The 20185-nt window shown below is 40.1% G+C and overlaps 2 protein-coding genes across 2 annotated transcripts in view; both read left to right on the top strand.

Moving 5' to 3' along the window:
• On the top strand, positions 1-5377 carry SMG8 (SMG8 nonsense mediated mRNA decay factor). Its single transcript, XM_036757560.1, has 4 exons — positions 1-1768; positions 2359-2504; positions 3353-4225; positions 4725-5377. Exons 1-4 carry the CDS (start codon positions 1-3, stop codon positions 4920-4922), a joined length of 2985 nt encoding a protein of 994 aa, XP_036613455.1. The 3' UTR covers positions 4923-5377.
• A 7089-nt stretch (positions 5378-12466) lies between these two features.
• GDPD1 (glycerophosphodiester phosphodiesterase domain containing 1) overlaps positions 12467-20185 on the top strand; it is a 50441-nt gene continuing 42722 nt past the window's right edge. The window contains exon 1 of the mRNA XM_036757857.1: positions 12467-12798. Within this exon, the coding sequence (XP_036613752.1) occupies positions 12657-12798 (142 nt within the window). The 5' untranslated portion in view covers positions 12467-12656. The remainder of the gene's footprint in view (positions 12799-20185) is intronic.

The raw sequence follows: 20185 nt of genomic DNA, 5'->3' as shown, positions 1-20185 counted from the left end.
ATGGCGGGCCCGGTCAGCCTGCGGGAGCTGCTGCTGGGGGCGGCGGCGGGGGCCGGGGCTGCGAGCCCCGCAGGGTCGCCGGCGGAGGGCGGCGGCACCGGGGCGGGCGGGGCGGAGCCGCCGTGGCGGGAGGATGAGATCTGCGTGGTGGGGATCTTCGGCAAGACTGCGCTGCGCCTCAGCTCCGAGAAGTTCTCGCTGGTGAACACCGTGTGCGACCGGCAGGTCTTCCCCCTGTTTCGCCGCCAGGACCCGCCGGAGCCGGGGCCCGGGTCCGGCGGCGAGGCCGGGGCCGTGGGTGAGGCGGGCGGAGCCGGGGACGCCGGGGCCGGCGGGGGGGAGTCGGCGCGGGCGAGCGTGGCAGCCCCAGAAGCGACCAAGGAGGACCCGACCTCCCAGGACTACAGCCTCCTCCAGGCCTATTACAATCAAGAAAGCAAAGTCCTGTACCTGCTGCTCACGTCCATCTGTGACAACTCGCAGCTGCTCCGAGCCTGCCGAGCCCTGCAGAGCGGGGAGGTGGGAGGGGGCCTTTCCTCCCTGCCTCATGCCGAAGCCCACGAGTTCTGGAAGCACCAAGAGAAGCTGCAGTGCCTCAGCCTCCTCTACCTCTTCTCCGTCTGTCACATCCTTCTCTTGGTCCACCCCACCTGCTCCTTTGATATCACTTACGACCGGGTCTTCCGAGCTCTGGATGGGCTGAGGCAGAAGGTGCTGCCCCTCCTCAAGACTGCCATCAAGGACTGCCCGGTGGGCAAAGACTGGAAGCTAAATTGCCGGCCTTGCCCGCCCAGACTCCTCTTTCTCTTTCAACTCAATGGGGCTCTCAAGGTGGACCCTCCCCGGAACCAAGACCCAGCCCATCCAGATAAGCCCAAGAAGCACTCACCCAAAAGGAGGCTCCAGCATGCTTTAGAGGACCAGATCTACCGCATCTTTCGGAAGAGTCGTGTCTTGACCAATCAGAGCATCAACTGCCTCTTCACGGTTCCTGCCAACCAGGCTTTTGTGTACATTGTCCCTGGAGGGCAGGAGGAAGACCCAGTAGGCATGTTGCTGGACCAGCTTCGGAGCCACTGCACTGTGAAAGACTCTGAGTCCCTGTTGGTCCCTGCACCCCTTTCTGGACCTAGGCGATACCAGGTGATGAGACAGCACAGTCGTCAACAACTTTCCTTCCATATAGAGAACAGCAGCAGCTCCAGCTCTTCTTCAGGCCAGCTCGTGGATTTCACCCTCCGAGAGTTTCTGTGGCAGCATGTTGAGCTGGTACTAAGCAAGAAAGGTTTTGATGATAGTGTGGGCAGGAACCCACAGCCTTCCCACTTTGAACTCCCTACCTATCAGAAGTGGATTGCAGCTGCTTCAAAATTATACGAAGTAGCCATTGACGGGAAAGAGGAAGACCCTGCTTCTCCCACAGGAGAAATAACCTCCAAGATTTTAAGCAGTATCAAAGTTCTGGAAGGGTTTTTGGATATTGACACAAAGTTCTCAGAAAACCGTTGTCAGAAAGCATTGCCCATGGCTCACAGTGCCTACCAGTCCAATCTGCCCCATAATTACACAATGACTGTCCATAAGAATCAGCTTGCCCAAGCTCTTCGGGTATATAGCCAACATGCCCGGGGCCCTGCCTTTCACAAATATGCCATGCAGTTGCATGAGGACTGCTACAAATTTTGGAGCAATGGTCACCAACTTTGTGAGGAGAGGAGCTTAACAGATCAACACTGTGTACATAAATTTCACTCACTACCTAAATCAGGTAGCTGAAATTTTCTTAATTGTATTGAAGTCACTTTGTTTCATCTCAGTGTCTGCTTTGGTTCATAAGAGAATCCTACATGTTTAGAAAAAGGCAGGGTTTTTTTTCCAAACAAAACCTACTATGTCCACCAATGATTTTTTTTACCAGTATTGAAGCATGAGAAACTAGGCTTATATCAGTGGATTAGCAAGAAACCAGGAAATTGAATTAAAAATTTTAAACTAAATATTAATTGTAGCTGTGAAAAGGGTATATTGAGCTCTAACTTGATTTAATTATAGCCAGGTTTAGTAATTCAAGACATCTTTATTAAGCACATACTTCTAACAATGCACTTTGCTAGATGCTGTTTGGTCAATGTGATGTTGATGAGCAACGGGGAAGATTTACAAGAATCCTTAGATCTTTAAAGTAAAAAAAAAAGGGGCGGTTAATTCTTTTTCAGTTTCTTCTGCTGTATACTTTAGACTTCTGTCTCTTAGAGAATTTTTCAGAGAAGTTCTGGGATTGGAAATAGTAGAATTTAGATTAAGCTTGATTTTCTCTTGGCATTTGTGAAGTAAATATTGCCCATTGATCTATTATAGGAGAAAAGCCTGAAGCTGATAGAAATCCTCCTGTCTTGTATCACAACAGCAGAGCTCGTTCCACTGGTGCCTGTAACTGTGGAAGGAAACAAGCACCTCGAGATGACCCCTTTGATATCAAAGCAGCTAATTATGACTTTTATCAGGTAGTTAATGTTCATTTTCATTTTTTTTCTGAATACCAGATAATTGAAGAACAATTGTTTAATTACTTTTATTAAAAAAATTGTAACATTGAACTACAATATAGCCTATTAACTATTTACATTTACATTAATTTGTCAGTGTATGAGTATCTTTGGTTACTTTTTTGCAAAATTGGGGAGGTGGGGTCCCAAGGAATGGAACATTGCATACAGTGCTGGATTTTTTCCTAAATTTTAATTGGTTTTGCTAAATTTTCTTCTTTCCCTTTTTTTTCTTTTTTCAAAAAAAATGCCATATTATGAGGGAATGGCTTTCTTAGGGGAGGAACATAAGGGAAATGCAGGTGATATTAAAAATTCAGGTGATAGTAAAAGATAGCAATAAATAGCAATAATTATAAAAAAGTATCGTGGGAGGTCAGGAGTCACACAGGATGGGCAGGCATGGATGGATTGCAGTCTGTGTGTGTAAAGAATATATCCAAATTGATTAGATCGTAGGTCATTTGAATGTGAAGCATCATGCCAATTTTTCAGTTACTCCCTTTAAGCATTTGTTAGACCTCCTTTGTTCATTCATTTTCATTCACTTTTCCTTTATATTGTTATAGTTAGTTAATGTACCATTATTTAACATAGACAATCTACTGTAGGAGAGAGAAGATGTGATAACTATGTTGGTATGGTTTTGTATGCTTGCAGTAAAAAGAGCTCACAGTGTATCTGACATTGGTTTTCATGAATGTTAAATTACAGTGGTTGGTTATTTGGCTTAAGTGATGGATCTTGATACTGTTTTTAAACCTGTTGACTGAAATGGAAGATTAATTGTATTGCATTTCTCATAGCTTCTAGAAGAAAAATGTTGTGGAAAACTGGATCATATCAATTTCCCAATATTTGAGCCAAGTACCCCTGATCCTGCTCCTGCCAAAAATGAATCATCACCTGCCCCTCCAGATACAGATGCTGAGAAACTTAAAGAAAAAGAACCTCAAACCCAAGGAGATAGCACAAGCCTGAGTTTAGCATTGAGTCTTGGTCAGTCCACTGACAGCTTAGGCACATATCCTGCTGATCCACAAGCAGGAGGAGACAACCCTGAAGCTCATGGACAAGGGGAAGTAAAAACTGAGAAACGTCCAAACTTGGTTGATCGTCAGGCATCCACTGTTGAGTATCTCCCAGGCATGCTACATTCAAATTGCCCCAAAGGTCTTTTACCCAAATTTTCCAGCTGGTCTTTGGTCAAATTAGGCCCTGCTAAGTCTTATAACTTTCATACTGGCTTAGACCAACAGGGTTTCATTCCAGGAACAAATTATCTTATGCCTTGGGACATTGTCATCAGGACAAGATCTGAAGATGAGGGAGATTTAGACACAAACTCTTGGCCGGCTCCAAATAAGGCTGTTCCTGGAAAGAGAAGTTCAGTTGTTATGGGAAGAGGAAGGCGGCGAGATGACATAGCTCGAGCTTTTGTGGGATTTGAGTATGAAGACTCTCGTGGTCGGAGGTTCATGTGCTCTGGGCCTGACAAAGTGATGAAAGTAATGGGAAGTGGACCAAAGGAATCTGCAATCAAAGCCCTCAATAGTGATATGCCCTTATATATTCTGTCATCATCTCAGGGTCGAGGACTAAAACCACACTATGCTCAACTTATGAGGCTTTTTATTGTGGTTCCTGATGCTCCTTTACAGATAATACTAACGCCTCAGGTAAGGAAGAAAAAAAAAATACTGACATGCCTTTTGATCACCAAAAACCATTTTGTTTTAAAATTGTAACATAAAAGTATTCACTGAGCAATGAGTTACTGAATGCCTTTTATGTACATTTTACAGTGTCAGACAAAATTTAAACTTTTTGAGACAGCATTGATTTCTGAAAAGAAGTAAAGTGTATCCATTTTCCCAACCAATTCATCCTATTAAAATATGGCAATTTAATTCAGGAATTGAGATTTAAATTTTAAATCTCTAGGGAGGGACTGTATTTATTGCTATTTGAAATTTGTTATAGACTAAATAGGTCAGATAAACTATTATAAACCAAATAGGTTGGATATGTATGATTTTAGAGATGCAAGCATATCTGCTTAGTCATATGGTATTGAGGCCCAATGATTAACTCTTTAGGATATTGTGCCACTGATGTGTATTGTTAAATTACCATTTTGAAAAATATAAGGCATTTTCTTCTTTACATTTTTTCCAGGTTCAGCCAGGCCCACCACCTTGTCCAGTATTCTACCCCGAGAAACAGGAAATCACCCTTCCACCGGATGGACTGTGGGTACTACGGTTCCCTTATGCTTATGTGACTGATCGAGGACCTTGTTTTCCTCCCAAGGAAAATGTGCAGTTAATGAGCTACAAGGTCATCCGAGGGGTTCTTAAAGCAGTTACACAGTAGTGTTTTCCAAACAGATCAATTCTATTCTTGAACTGCTTTTTCAGCTCAACATGGCTTTTAATTACAAGGGTTAACATCTGGACAGTAATTGTTTCATTAATTGGGAATATTGTTGCTATTTATTGGGAATACAATTCACCTTCCTAATAAAAATTGGATGTTCTCAAAAGGAACAAGAAAGATACAATTATTACTGTTGATCCCTCTTATTTCCTTCTTTGTGTTTCAGTGTTCCACATTAAAACATTATCTTTTGTACTTGAATTTGCATCCCAGAATGTTGAAAGATGAAAGATAATCCTGGTATTGGATAAAATAAATATTTGGACTGGGATTTTCATTAAGAGATAGTTATTAAAAATTTCATCAAAATAGAGTAAGTAATATTTGATAAGATTAATCTGGTAAGAGTGAAAGGTGGTTTGGTTTCTTCAATTAAATACTTATTTATCAAGTATTATTGTATCTGTTAAGGCTTTTTTGTGTTTGTTCTTTTAGACCATTACATTTTTAGGCCAAAGATGGACCAATTTTTAAAACAAGCACCGAAACTTATTGAAATAATATTAGTCCACAATTTTAACATAAAACTATATTTTTAGACATTTATGCCATGAAACAATTCATTGAGACGTAGGATCTTCTTAACCCTTGGTGGTAGACATGAATAAAGATAGTGGTGCTGATGTGTCAGACTTATTTGATAACCTTTTCAGTATAATTGAGCAGTCCTACATACCAGCAAAATTAAATGTATTTTTTTTAATGCTTTATTGATGCTTTTAACTTTTTTTTTTTTAATGTCACTGTCATGTCCCAGCCTTCTCCTTACCCCTGAAATAGAAGCTTCTTTTATAACAAGTGAGTACGGTCAGAAAAAGCTAATTAACACATTGACTGTATCTGAAGATGTATGCCTTATTCTGCACCTGTTGCCTACCACCTCTTTGCCTAGGCAGGAAGAAGCATACTTTCCATAAAGTCCTCTGAAGTCACAATTGGGCACTGCATTGATTGCAGAGTTCTGAGGTATTTTAATATGTTTTTAGTTACATTGTTGTGGTCGTTGTGTAAATTGTTCTCTTGTGTATGCTCTATGTCAATTCGTACATATCTTTACAATTTTGTGAGATTTTCATACAGAAAATTTTTCCTCTGTCAGTCACCTCCTTGCGGTATTTATACTTAGTAGTGGTATTGCTCTGTTAAATGATGTATAGTTTAGTGCAGTGGGATCCAATTCATAGAAATGGGGGCCACCAAACTGTACATAAGAATTCCTGTGGGCGACATATTGACTTGGAAAACCACATATTCATATTATCTCTGTTTTATTTATTTTGTTAAATATTTCCCAATTGCATTTTAATCTTGCTCAGGTCATGCTTGGGGGGTGGGGGTGGGGGGGTACTGCTGTGAGTGTGAGAGTGACAACCTCTGGCTTAGTGAGTTTTTTCCATTTAACTCCAAATTGTTGACCAGAACTTTGGGGCTAGTTCACAGCTCCACTGTCAGTGCATTAGTGTTTATGCTTTCACGCAAGGCTCCCAACATTATCATTTTATCTTTTGTCATCTTTGTCAAACTGGTGGGCATAATAAGATGAAACCTCAGAGTTGTCTTTATGAAAGCCTTCAAATTTTTTGTCATTGAAATTGTTCATTTAATCCTCTAATCACTCATGTTTAGTTAGCCACAGTTGTCTGGGAAGTCTTCTACTTGCAAATAATCTTTGAAATGATAGGCAGTTTTTTATATTTAGGCCATGTATCCAATTGGAGCTTATTTTGTGATAGATATTGGTTTTGATCTAGCCCTTATTTTTGCCAGGCTACTGTCCATTTTTTTAAAGCAGATTTTCTCAAATGAGGAGAAGCAGTTATTAATGCTTCATTTTAAACTACAAGAGAAAAATGTGTAATTAAGCAACTTTTTTTCAAAGCCAATAAGTTTATTAGGTGTATTTTTTTTTGCCCATATAACCATGGCTTCATTAAGAAATGGGAGCTGAACTGGTGAGGATTATTGTTTGTATTCTTCCTCTACCTTAATCCATTGTCTTTCATATTAGTTTCATAAAGTCTTGCATACTTATTCCTGGTGGGTGTGGGGTGGCAGTGGAGTTTGTACTTAATATCAGCCTGCATTTCTTAGGCACTAGATTTCTCTGTGGGACAGCTACAAATTGTTGTGTTTTAGGGTTTGGTTTTTTTTTTTTTGAAATTTATTCTTTATGGCCAGCATAAGGTGAAAGTTAAAGGTCTTTGGGAGCATGTGTCTGTTGAGCAAATAATATTCTTAGTGTTCTTTTCATTTTTGGTATTACTTTTTTATTTGGTGGAACTTTCATCTTGTTTAAAGTTAATAACTTTTCCATATTTTCCTTTGGTAATGTGGGAATTCACTTTAGTTGGAATTTTTAAAAAATCATGGATTATTCTGCTAGTTGTATGTATTTATTATACATTTAAACAATGAGTAGTATGTTAATTTTTTTAATCCTTGAATAGCTTGACAGGTTGCTTTATCAAGGTTTTTTTTTATTGTATACTGAGCCTATAAAAATGACACTTTTTGCATTTTTCTCTTTTATCTGACTGATATTATAGTCCCTCCCCCTTCCCCCCAAAAGAAAAACTAATGATTTTTATGAAATTCATGACTTGGCCCCATCTTATCTTTCTAGTCTTTACACTATACTTTACTCCCCTTCATACATTTATGATCCAGCTACATGGACTACTTGCATGACGATCCATCTTCTGTCTCCTTGCCTTTTCACTGGCTCTTTCCCATGCTTGGAACGCACTTCCTCTTCACCTCCGTCTCTTTTGAGAGTCAACTCAAATCCCACTCTCTGCAGGAGATGTTTCTTGTCATCTCCCTAGCTCCTTGTGCCTCTAATATTACCTTCTGTCTATTCTTTATATCTCCCATGTACCTAATTATTTTCACGTTATCTTCTCCATTAGAATGTGAGGTCCTTGAGAGGCTGGAGTATTTTTACCCTTCTTCATATCTTCAGTGCTTAGCACAGTGCCCAGTACATAGTTGGTGCTTAATAAAGTCTTGTTGACTGACTGAAAGATATCTATTGCTGCAGCGTATAAACCCCAGAGGACATTCTTCCTTCTACCTCCAGAGAATGAAGTCTATTTATAAATAGATGTGTTCTTTGAAAGTTGTGTATAAATTGGTTTTTGGAAAGTTGAGTCCATTTATTCTGTACTTTATAACTATGTGTTTTCTGAGACTCAAGTATAGAAATTCTAGAAAAAAGGAGCTAGGTAAAGACAAAAGTCCTCAATGAATTTAATTTTTTTTTGGGAGGGGGGAGGTGCTAGGAAATTTTTACTATAATTAGAATATATAAGCTTAAGAATTGACCATGATTGCTTTACCTAAATGTTCTGTGTCTAAGAGACTTCTAGAGACGTGGGAGATTTCTTTTTTTATAACAACCTCCTAAAAGGGTAGAGATGTGGATCATAGACTTTCAGCCAAAGGAAACCTTAATGGCTATTTAGTCCAACTCCCTCAATTTTACAGATGAGGAAGCTCAGGCCTGAACAGGTGGTAAGTGGCAGAGCAGGGATCCAAACCTAAGTCTTCTCAGTTCAAAGCCAGCATTCTTTCTATTCCACTGTTGTTCCTTTACCTGCCACTTTACTTTAAGGAAAAGAATAAACCATGAATTTGGCTAAGTCTTTTTTTTTTCCAGAACCCATTATCAACCTGCACCACCTTTTGGTGTTCCTTAAGCTTATTATTGGGCAACTAAGTATAGAAGTGGGTAGAGTGCTGGGCCTGGAGTCAGGAAGACTTATCTTCGTGAGTTCAAATCTGGCCTCAGACACTAGCTGTATGACTCTGAGCATGTCACTTAACCCTGTTTACCTCAGTGTCCTTATCTGTAAAATGAGCTGGAAAAAGAAATGGCAAACCACTCCATTATCTCTGCCAAGAAAACCCCAAATAGGGTCAAGGAGAGTCAGAAACAAAAACTGAAAAACAACAACAAAAAGCTTACTTATAAAATAGTACTCTTTATTTGACCAAGATTTACTTATTTCTAGTGATCAGTTCTGATATTCTGAGATTTGGTGAGGAAGCCTATAGGTGCTAACCATACTTTTTCAAATAAAATTTTTATTTGCCTACTACATAATACACAAGGTGCTGTTTAAAGATGCTATGGTTTTCTTTTAAAAATATTTCATATATTTTTCTCTACTTTCCTAGTAGTGGATATCTACTAAGACTATCTTACTCTAGTGCCTTGTTGTAGCATAGAGGTGATTCTGGGGTTTCAAAATCTGCCTTCACTGTATAAGTTCTACCAAGATGGAAAGTCTTTGAGTATGAGTCCAGTGCCAGATGAGGATTAGCCTAGCCAAATTCAGAGGTCTCATCACCAGACGGTTAGTTGACATTAATTTGTTCATGGGCAACTCAAAAAACCCATTTATTAAGGTGCAGAAACTGTAATTTGTATTTGTGGAGAAGGAAGTACCTATGCTAACAGAATAATAGGTAATAATAAAAGTTAGACTGTTCATATCATACCTCAACCTTTATTGGATGAAGAATTCTAATCTTTGAACTCATACTTGCCCTTACAAATCATCAACCATTATAATTTCCCCTTAGACCATCTCCAGTGTTTTTATGTCTTTCTTAGGCTGTGACATTCAGAATTGTGGTGAGTATTCCAGGCCTGGCCTCCTAGTGGAAAGAGAACTGAACTTGGGAGTAAGAACCCTGATCCTACTACTTACTAGCTGTGTTGCTTACTAGTCACTGAATCTTTTCTGGACGTTAGCTTCTTTCTCTGTAAAATAAGGGAATTGGACAAGTTCACCTCTAAGACACCTTTCAGCACTAAATCATTGAGTTTATGACTTGGACAAGGCTAGGGTAATGTGTTCTTTTTTATTTACCCTTCCAATCAAGTTTTTGCTTTTTTTGGTCCATTGGTCATCGAGTGATGTTTTCAGGAAATAGTATAAAATGACTTCTAAATTCCATTCTTGGTCTGATTGTTCAGTAACACTGAAATGACTAGAATTTAAGAATGCTTTGTAGGACTTAGTGGTGTCTACTTGGTGCAGTGCATTTTTTTTTATCCATATTTAGAGATAGTAAGATGAAAATTTTTATTTCAAATTAAAATCATATTTTTGTGTCAATTGATGTTCCTAGACTTTCAAGTGTTAAAAGTGTATTTTTCTTCTTAAATGCCTTAGTTTCCTTATGCTTGAAACAATTGTCTTTCTGCGCATTTACATATCCATAAGATTTTCTTTTGTTTTTGGAGGCATTCAGGGTTAAGTGACTTGCCCAGGGTCACACAGCTAGTACTTGGCTAAGGCTGGATTTGAACTCAGGTCATCCCGACTTCAAGACCTGTGCTCTATCCACTGGTCACCTAGCTGCCCAATCTATAACATTTTCTAAAGTTTAAATCTTGCCCTTGGCCTTCCTCTTATCCACATGTTCCTCAGCAAATTGTAGATTAGTCAGATGCAGCTTCTTGGAGAAACCATTGTTGTTCAGGTAGGATACTTTATATTTCACTTGTTCAGTGATCATACTAATTTTTATTTCATCTATTATAGTTCACAGGACGTGTCTTAGGTTTGGGAATTATATTGGCAGATCCTAAGTGTGCCAACATCAAATTTGGAGCCACTACAAAATTCTTAGGTAGACCCCATCTGGCTACAGTGAGGAAACTATGTTGGATTGGTAGTTTACAACTACAACAACTAATACACTTATTTCTATGTAGAAAACTAGATATTTTAAAGGTGGAAGGGACTTAGAAAATGCCTGCTGTGTGTTGGCACAGACCTGTAATCTCAGAGGCTAGTGGATTGCCTGAGCTGGGGAGTTTTGAGCTACTGTGGGCTGAAGCTGATTGATCGTGTCCACTGTCTGAACCCAGTATGGTGAGCCCCTGAGAATGGAGGCTCCCAGGCTGCCTAAGGAGGGGTCCAGGGTGGAGATAAAATCAGTTTAAAGCTTCTGTTATTCAGTAGTGAGATCAGGCCTGTGAGAGCCACTACATTTTCTAGCCTGGAGGAGAGTGATACCTAGTTTAAAAAAAATGCCTAGTCCTTAAAAATTGAGATCCTTAATTATCCAGATGAGGAAAAGGGCCCAGAAGTATACAGTGATTTGCTTAATGTCATACAGCAAATTATTTTCAAAGTCTGTAATGGAACCCATGTCCTAAATCGTAGGCCATGTAGGAGTGGAAGACTCCATATGTCTAACCAATTAAAGCCCAAGATTAAGAATTTATTTCATCTCTACTCTTGCCATTTGGCCCTTTGTGTACCTTTTGTAGTCCCACTGTGTCTGTAGCTAGATTCCTTCCTGCCTTTGATGTGTGTAAAAAATTTCCTTACTGGCTTAGAGTTTTTTGTAAATGTTTCCTGAAATTCTGAACTGCTTCCCTTGTTTAACTTACCTGATTTCAGATGGGTGAGTATTTCATGTTGAAAAATTTCATTTTCTCTGTCAAAATAGCCTGGTTTTTTATTGCCAGTTAGCTATGTGTAAGTTTCTGCTTTTTGAATGCCTGACCTTTTGAGTGACTGTGGTGTACTTTTCCTGGGCTTCCACTTTGGGTTTTTTTTAAGTTTTAGGAAGAAATTTTATTTGATCATTTGGTAGAGGAGAGAGCTGGAGGCTCCCTATCTAATCTCTTTGAGGTTCACATATGTATAGGGTTCAGACAAGTACTGCTGGTAGCAGTACAGCCAACTTAGTCCACCCGACTTTTAGAGAGGGCAGGTTCTCAGACTATATCAACAGCATAAACATTCAAGTTATTCAAGTCTGAATAAGATTGAAATGTATGCATAAACATTCAAATTTGAGGAACCCAAAACACAGACTTTGGGGTGGACCCAAGACCTGAGTGGGATCCAAGCATTCCCTGCAGTTTCCTGTTATTTTTTAAAATAATTTTTTTAATGTTTTGGCATATTTCTATTTTCTGGAATTTATACATATTGATGATTGGACTGGGTGATTTAAATTCCACATTCACCTTAATCAATACGTTGTCTGGCAGCCTGCTGTGAATGTAACTAGCTTTTAGGTAAGTTTCTTCATTTTTGTGGGCTTTAGTTTATCCACGTGCAATAGGATCTCCTGAGGGAAAGCTCTAAAGGTCATTATGTGTCTATGATTCTGTAAATAATCCTGCTTTTGTAACCAGGGAATGGGAGGTATACCCTGGGATCTATCTTAATATTGCCTATGGTACTTATATAGCACGGGAAACACTTAATGATGACTATTTAAATTACATTTATAATTATCCTAGTTCGCCTTGTAATCATGCTTTCCAGTCTGGGAAGTGGCCGATTTCCAAACCTTTGCCTCAGCCTAGGGGTTTGCTCTTACGCCTTCCAAGGCACTTCACTCCTGCAGGTGACGCATCCTCTTGGGAAGCTTTCCTCGAGTAACCCATGTGCGCTTGCGCGTTAGGACCCCTTTGTTACTCCCCCCCCCCCCCCGCCTCTGGGCCTGTCCGCGCTTGCGCAGTGGGTCCTGCGCCGACAAGTGTATTAGAGCCGGGGCTCCGGCTGGGGGCGAGCAGACCTCGAGCAGCCGACGGAGCTGCCGGGTGTCTTGTGGGTGCTACGGTCTCCGCCGCCTAGCTCGCAGGGGCGAGGGCCTTACTGGGAGGGGACGGCTCTCTTCACTCGAGCAGCTGAGATGTCGTCTTCGGCGGCGATTTACCTGCTGTCCACCCTGGGAGGCTATGTGGTGACCTCGTTCTTGCTGCTCAAGTACCCGACCCTGCTGCACCAGAGGAAGAAGCAGCGATTCCTCAGTAAACACATCTCTCACCGCGGAGGTGAGCGCGGCGGCGGTGACGGCGTTGGGGGTGGTGGAGAGTGGAGTGATGGACCCCTCCCGGAGAGAGGCGCTGGAGCCTGGGAGGGCTGGGGGGAGGCGGGGGCATAGATGTAGGGTCTCCAGGGAGCTGCCGCAGCTGTGTAACGAAGGGCGGGGGTCTTCGGAGTTAAGGAGGCGCTAATGCACGGGGTCGCCTTGAGGGTTTCCCCAGGGACGCAGGGGCGCTGTAACGATGGTCCCGCGTGGAGGACACAGATGTGCTGTATTGGGGTACCAGGTGAGGGGCTACCGGGTCGCTGTAACGCGGTTGCTGCTTGGGGGACACTGGGATGCTGCGTGGGAAAGTGGGGCCACCGAAACCATGGTCCTGCGAGAGGGACAAGGGGACTGTAACGTTGGTTTCTGGTCCCTAGTGGAGGATGCAGGGGTGCTGTAACGGGGGTCTTGTAAGGATGGTCCCTGGTGTGAGTTGCCGAGGCGCCATAACGATGGTTCTAGTGGGGAATGCAGAAATGCTGTAACGAGGTTTGAGGGTGGAAGATATTAGGGCGCTATATTGAGGTCTCAGGTGGAGGACGGCAGGGGCGTTCTATACGGCTTACCTGGTTGGGGTCACTTTAAAGTAAGGGTCCAAAGCTTGGGGGATGAGGTGTAAGCTTGGGGATGTTGATGCAAGGAAGTGCTGGAGATTACTATTAAGGGGTATGACAGGGAGGGAGAGGAGATATCTCGGGGTCACTAGTGGGCAAAGGGGGAGAGAAACGCCAGACGAATCTGGAAACGGTCTCTGGCTCTTCTGGTTTTCGGGGGTCTTCCAGGCTTCTTTGAATTCTCTGTCCTGTGGAAGCAATCCAGGGTCGAAGGCTTGGAGCATTGAGCCCAGCCTAAGCGCCTACCTGTAACCATGGTTTCCAGCACTAGCTTCTCAGACCACCAACTTGGAGTGGGAAATTAGGGCTCAGCTGGAATGACTTTCTCAGGGTCACTGGAAGCAGCATCTTTGAAGGGCTAGAGAAAGAACCTGTGGTCTTCTGGCTCCCACCTGTTCAATGCAGCCCTAACAGGAATCCTAGGAGGAATAATCCTATAGCTAAAACGATTAAGCATACCTGGAGTTCAGATCTCACCTCTGACGCTGCCTGTGTGATTTTAGCCAGGTCATTTAAGTTCCCTGGGCCCCAGTTTCCTCAACTGTAAAGTAAAGGGGTTGGACTAGACAGCCTCTGAGGTTCCTCTAAGAATCTGTGATCTTATTATATGAAAAGATTATTTTGCTCATAGAAGCAGGCCTGGATACTCCAACTCTAAATTTTTCTAGCTAGCTTTTTTAGAGGCCTTTGCCTCTGTATTTCAAAACAATGTGTACTGAATTCAGCAAACATTTTTAAAGTATCTGAAGGTGCTTTGCCAGGCAATAAAGGTACAAAGACAAAAAATAGAAGACCCTGCCTTGAAAGAACTTATACTTTTGTGTTCCTGGAGCTGTTCAAGGTGCTACAACAAATATAACTATGGCATCCACCCTCACCCAAGCCCTATAGAGATTAACTTTAAGTCATGGTGCCTGCCTCCTAGAACTTTGCCATTTAAACTTGAACTGTTAAATCTGCTAGCCCCCTTTACAACCAAAGGACTAGGGCAACTTTAAAATGTGGTGGAAATATCCATCATTTATCAGTCAGTCAGCAAGCATTTATGAAGTGCTTATTATGTGCCAGGTACTGGGTTAAACAATGGGGATACAAGGAAGAGAGAGTCTTATCTAAAGATGGATTTAATCTTGATTCTAGTTGGCTCCTCTTGAGGTAGGGGGTAATGTTTCTCATTATTCACCAGTTGTTAACTACACAGGTCTGGCTCAGTTTTATTTCCCTTCTAGTGGATGTGGTATGTACACTTGATGGCCAAACTGCAGGGTGTTAAATAAACACTATTGTCTCATCCTATGCACTAAACACCAAGCTTTATGATTGTGTCTTTTGCTCTATAATCAGTTTTTATTGGTGATCATCTGGTTGGGGATAAGAAAGATAAGAAGAAAAGAATTAAAATGACTAACTCTTGTGTTACTGATAAATAAAAAGAAAGAAAATACATAGAAAGTGTTAGACATAAAAATCTAGCAAAGATGTTTTAATCAAATGAAGTCATATGTGTAAAATACATGCTATAACAAGGCATAAGTGGTACAGTGCATTGAATGCTGGTCCTGGAGTAAGGAAAACCTGAGTTCAAATTTGGCCTCTGGTCACTTACTAGCTGTGATGTTGGACAAATTACTTAACCAGTGCCTGCCTCAGTTTCCTCATTTGTATAATGGGGATAATAATAGCATCTACCTCCCAGGGTTGTTGTAAGGGTCAAATGAGATATTTGTAAAGTTCTTAGCACAGTGTCTGGCGCATAGTTGGCACCATATAAAAGGTAGCTATTGCTGTTGTTGTTAAAGTCCTATAAATGTAAGATATTCGGGGCTGAATAGTGTAGTAGAAAAAAAAAACTCAACTAGAATTGGAGTCAGTAGATCTGTGTTGGAATCCTGGCTTTGCACACTTACTAGCTATGTGACCTGGGTTAATCCCTTAAATTATCTGAGGCTTTGTTTCCTAATCTGAAAATAAGAGCTACACTGTCCACCTTACTAGGTTTTAGTGAGAATGAAGTGAGATGATGTTCACAATGTTTTGTAAACTGTAAAGTACTCTACAAATGTCAGCTCCTCTTGTGTGCAGTTAAATTTTTATACTTAGAAAAGTAAATCTTAAGCTTTTTAAAGTTCTGGAACTAAGATAGTTATTGAGTTGTAGAACTGGGAGGTAAATTGGAAATCCTGTGACCTCACCCAGTAGATCCTTATCTCTAAGTTTTGAGAATCTCTTTTGAGACCGAATTTTGCATACCTCCCACTTGGTGATAGAACTACATTGATTGAGAAGTTGTATAATGAGAATGATTGGTGTGCATATGAATTTGGGCCACTGGTATCACTCTCCCCCTCATTTCACAGATGAGAAAGCTCAAACATGAGAGGAGGCTGAGTAACTGGCCAAACTAGTTAGTCACACAGCTAGTTAATCAAAGAACGGGGACTAGAAAACAAGTTTCCTACTTTTTAGTTTGCTATTCATCCCATCACTCCAGGCTGCAAGTAAATTATTTCCAAAACGCTTTGTTTCCCCATAATCATGAAAACTTTTTCCATTGGTTTCAAATTATATAATTTGAAAAGTAATGTGGAATAATGGCAAGAGATTTTTGAATATCTGCTTTACTACCTACTATGTATAATGCTTGTGTCTACATAATTCACAGTGTTGATTGGATTTAATTAGAATGTATGTAGAGCATGGTGTGTTTGTGGAGTCCCACATAAATCTCAGTATGTACTTACTCATTAATTATTTGTAATAGGTATAGGCATATTTGTATAATATTGGAATATTCTAAGATGAGTAACTGAAATCACTATTTCCTGTGAGTCTTGCTATTTCTGCTGACCTAGAGAATAGGTTTATAGCCCTGTGCAGTGATCTTGAAAGTATTACAGTAAGAAGCCACATGAATTCCTCCTAAATGATACATACATGATACAGAGAAGTCCCAAGCTATACAGGGAATATGCTCTGCAAAAACACTGTGTAATTTAAAATTCTACTCCTGAATGCATTGAGTATCCAGGATGGAAACTCACAACAAAATTTAATGATAGGGTTTCATTTTTAAGAGGATATTTAAAAGCAAAATGCTATAATGGAATTAATAGCTCAACTAAGATTGTCCATCACAAATTAGGGATTGCCAGGTGAGAGACAGAGGATAGTGCCAAAGACAAAACTTGATTTACTTTGCAGTAGTAGGCTGTACCTCTTTTGTCCAGTGAAAATCCTGTCCTTTGACTCATTGCTAAGGTTGCAGATGCCTCCTGTACTATGTAGAAGTGAAGTTGTATACCACAAAAAGTTGAAATATTGGTCATACTATGTAAAATGTAGTAGACTAGAGTCTATCTGCTTTAACTTTATTTTTGGATTGAGAAAGAATGGAACCATGTTATGCTTCCAACCTCTCAAATTTTTGCTCTTAAATCTTACCAAAAGAAGCCTGTAAATATTTCAAGGATGTTTCCAAAAACAATACTTCATTTAGGAGAAGAGGGAAGCTTTAGACTAAATAGCAAAAGATGTGTGGTTGTTGACTTTGATCGTCTGGTGACATCTTTGGAGAAGATTCAAGAAAAAAAAATCACATTCTTATTTGTTTTTTCAGATGATTCTGTTTTAATGCCTATGTACTATATTCCGATTTGAGACCATTTCATACTTTTCTGGGAAAAAAAAGCTAAATCAATAACTATTTATTAAGACTTTACTATGTGCCAGGTATTGAACTAGGCACTAAAGATATAAAGATAAGAATGAAAGTGACCCTGCCCTCAAAGAGCTTCCATTTCTGTCATGAGGGGGAACAAGAAGTACTCAGACAAGAATAAAATACCTACGAAGTAAATGCATACTAGGTGTGAGGAGTGAGGTGAGGCAGTGAGGGACTGGTAGTCTGCTGGGGAGGAGTTGGGGATAAAGTCAGGAAAGACCTTAAGTAGGAGGTGATACTGGAGCTGAGCTTTGGAAGTAGCTAGGGTTTATGAGAGATAGCGAGAGATAGGGAGGGGATACATTTTAAGCATCAGGGGACAACCTGTACAAAGGCAGAGATTTCACATAGAATGCTGTCTATGAGGAACAGCAAATAGGTAGATTTGACTGGATGTGGTGCATAGAGTGGGCTCGAGCAGAATAATAACAGCATAAGCCAGGTTATGAGAGGCTTTAAATGCCAAACAGAAGAGTTTGTATTTGATCCTTGAGGTGAGGGAGAGCAACTAAAGCTTTTCTAGCAGGATTAGTGGCAGGGCCAGACCTGGGCTTTAGGACTATCAACTTGGCTGCTAAGTGGAGGAGGGATTGAAGAAGAGTGAGACCAATTAGGAGGCTCTAAGTGAGATGTTAATGCCTGAACTAAGTTGGGTTGTTATGAAGGTGAGAGATAATACTGATCATCATCATTAATTATATAGTACAGTGCTTTAAGGTTTGCATAGTGCTTTACAAATATTATCTGATTTGATTCTCACAACAGTCCTTAATGGTAGATTATATTATTATCCTCATTTTAAAAGATGAGGAAATTGAGTTATAGAGGTAAAATCTGTAAGACTTGGAAGACTTTAGTATGACTCCAAGATCGCAAACCTGGATTACTGAAAATATGTAGTGCTTTCAAGAAAAATAGGGATGTTAGAAAAGGGGGTGGGTTTGGGTAGAAAAATAATGAATTCTATAATGGAAAAGAGCATTCTTTTGTATTTGACCTACCTTGTATGCTATTAATGATTTGATTTCTAAATAGATGGAGATACCACTATCACAAAAAGAGAGGGATAGAAAAAAGACTAGTCTTCCAGCCAAGATGACCTAGATCCAAGTCCCACCCGTGGACACCTATTTGCCATGGGCAAATCATTTAATCTCAGTGCTGTAGGCCAGAGGTGTCAAACACACTGCCCCCGTACCATAAACAATTAGTTCTCCTTATTCCCACACACTTATTTACATTTGTAGAGATCATTTTAAATTATATTTAAAAGCAAAATGCTGTAATGGAATTAATAGCTCTGCTAAGACCATCGATCACAAATTAGAGATTGCCAGGTGAGAGACAGAGGATAATGCCAAAGACACTATATACTTCTGAGTGAGGCCCAAACCAGATTAAAATGTAATTTGGAAATAGTTAACAAATTTAAAAAAACCTTTATAATATAGATAATGTAAATATACAGTTTTCTAAGTCAGTGTGTTCCTGCAGGGATCCTTATATATGAAGATGTGCATATATTTTAAGTTCTCCGTATTTCAGAATGACTTTACTGATGATGATGTGCTGTGTTTGCATGACTATAAGTTATAACTTACAAGTTAACATTTTTTTCTGAATATTCAATAGTTCCTGTGAGAGTCAATACCTCTATTCTATTCCTGTGAGAGATAGGAGAGAATAGGATATATGTTACCTGCCCTCAAGTGGAAATCAAAATCTAGTTTGGAGATTCTCAATATGTATGAGACCAAGAACCTTTTATAAGAGTTCACTCCTTATCCACAAGTAAATACAGTCATCATAATAGCTCACATGTGTAAAGAGAGTGCTTTAAGATTTATAAACTACTTTTTCCTTACAACAATTTTGTGAGAAAGTACTATTAATTTCTTTTACCAGATGAGGAAAATGAGGCCCAGAGAACTAAGGGGCTTCTGTATGGTCATCTAGGAGTAAGTAGCAGAGGCAGGAAGTAATCCCTGGTCTCTCTATCCCTAAGTCCTGGGCACTTTTGACTAAGCTTTTGTGTAGACTATGTAAGCGTTGATAGAGTAGTGTGAATGAGTGAGCAAAATTGGGGCTATCCAAGGAAGACATTCTCAAGAAGTTGAGTAATTTTACCTTGTTAAAAAGGTAAACAGTAGTGAGGAGGGTGTGTGCAAAAGTGTGGAGACAGGAATGTATAAATCATGTGAGGGGGGCAGCATGGGAACTTGGCTGCAGAAGGTACTTCCACATTGTTTCCAATTTTCAAAATTTTCAAAATCGACCATTGTTTGTGACTTCCATGGGGAAAAAATATTTATGGCAAGTCTGCTTCTGGGAATGGTCTATGATAATTTAGATTGAAGGAAATTCCATTATATTTCATGAAAGAATAAAAGACAAAATAATTCTTTGAAGAGTGGCAGACCTTTTAATTAGTGTCCTAGTTAGCATCCGGACTCCCAGTGTGTAACTATAAGTAATTTGCAGGCATTAACATCATTTATCAAGCTTTAAAATGATCTTTGCAAATGTAAATAAGTGTGTACGAATAAGGAGAACTAGTGAGTTTCACTTTTAAATTTAAAGTAAAGGGAAAGTATATATCTATATCTGACATTGATCATGTTTTTAAGATACTTCATGGAGGGCTAGCTATGAAATTTTCATTAAGGATCTTAATAGCATTTGTGTGCCTTATGTATTGAATGAGTCATAGCTAAAAGATATATGAGAATATAGGTGGAAATTGGCATGTAAATGTTGTAGTTAAATATTATTCATTTGTTTCAAAATACATTTTTCCTCCCCACCCCTTGTTCTTCCCCTCACCAAATCTGATCTGCTTCTATTTGCTGTACACACTGAGGGCTACAGGAAGATGTGGTTCTTGCCCCAAGAGTATTTACATTACATGAAGGAAGATTTGCATGGCATTGTGCCCAAACTGTGATTTTACTGTTGAGGAAACTGTCTCTACCAGAGCAAGGCAGTAGCTTCTTTTCTACTTGTTTTCTTAGAGA

This window comes from Trichosurus vulpecula, chromosome 4 (genome assembly GCF_011100635.1).
Source record: "Trichosurus vulpecula isolate mTriVul1 chromosome 4, mTriVul1.pri, whole genome shotgun sequence".
Taxonomy (NCBI): Eukaryota; Metazoa; Chordata; class Mammalia; order Diprotodontia; family Phalangeridae; genus Trichosurus; species Trichosurus vulpecula.
This window is presented reverse-complemented; position numbering and strand designations above follow the sequence as displayed.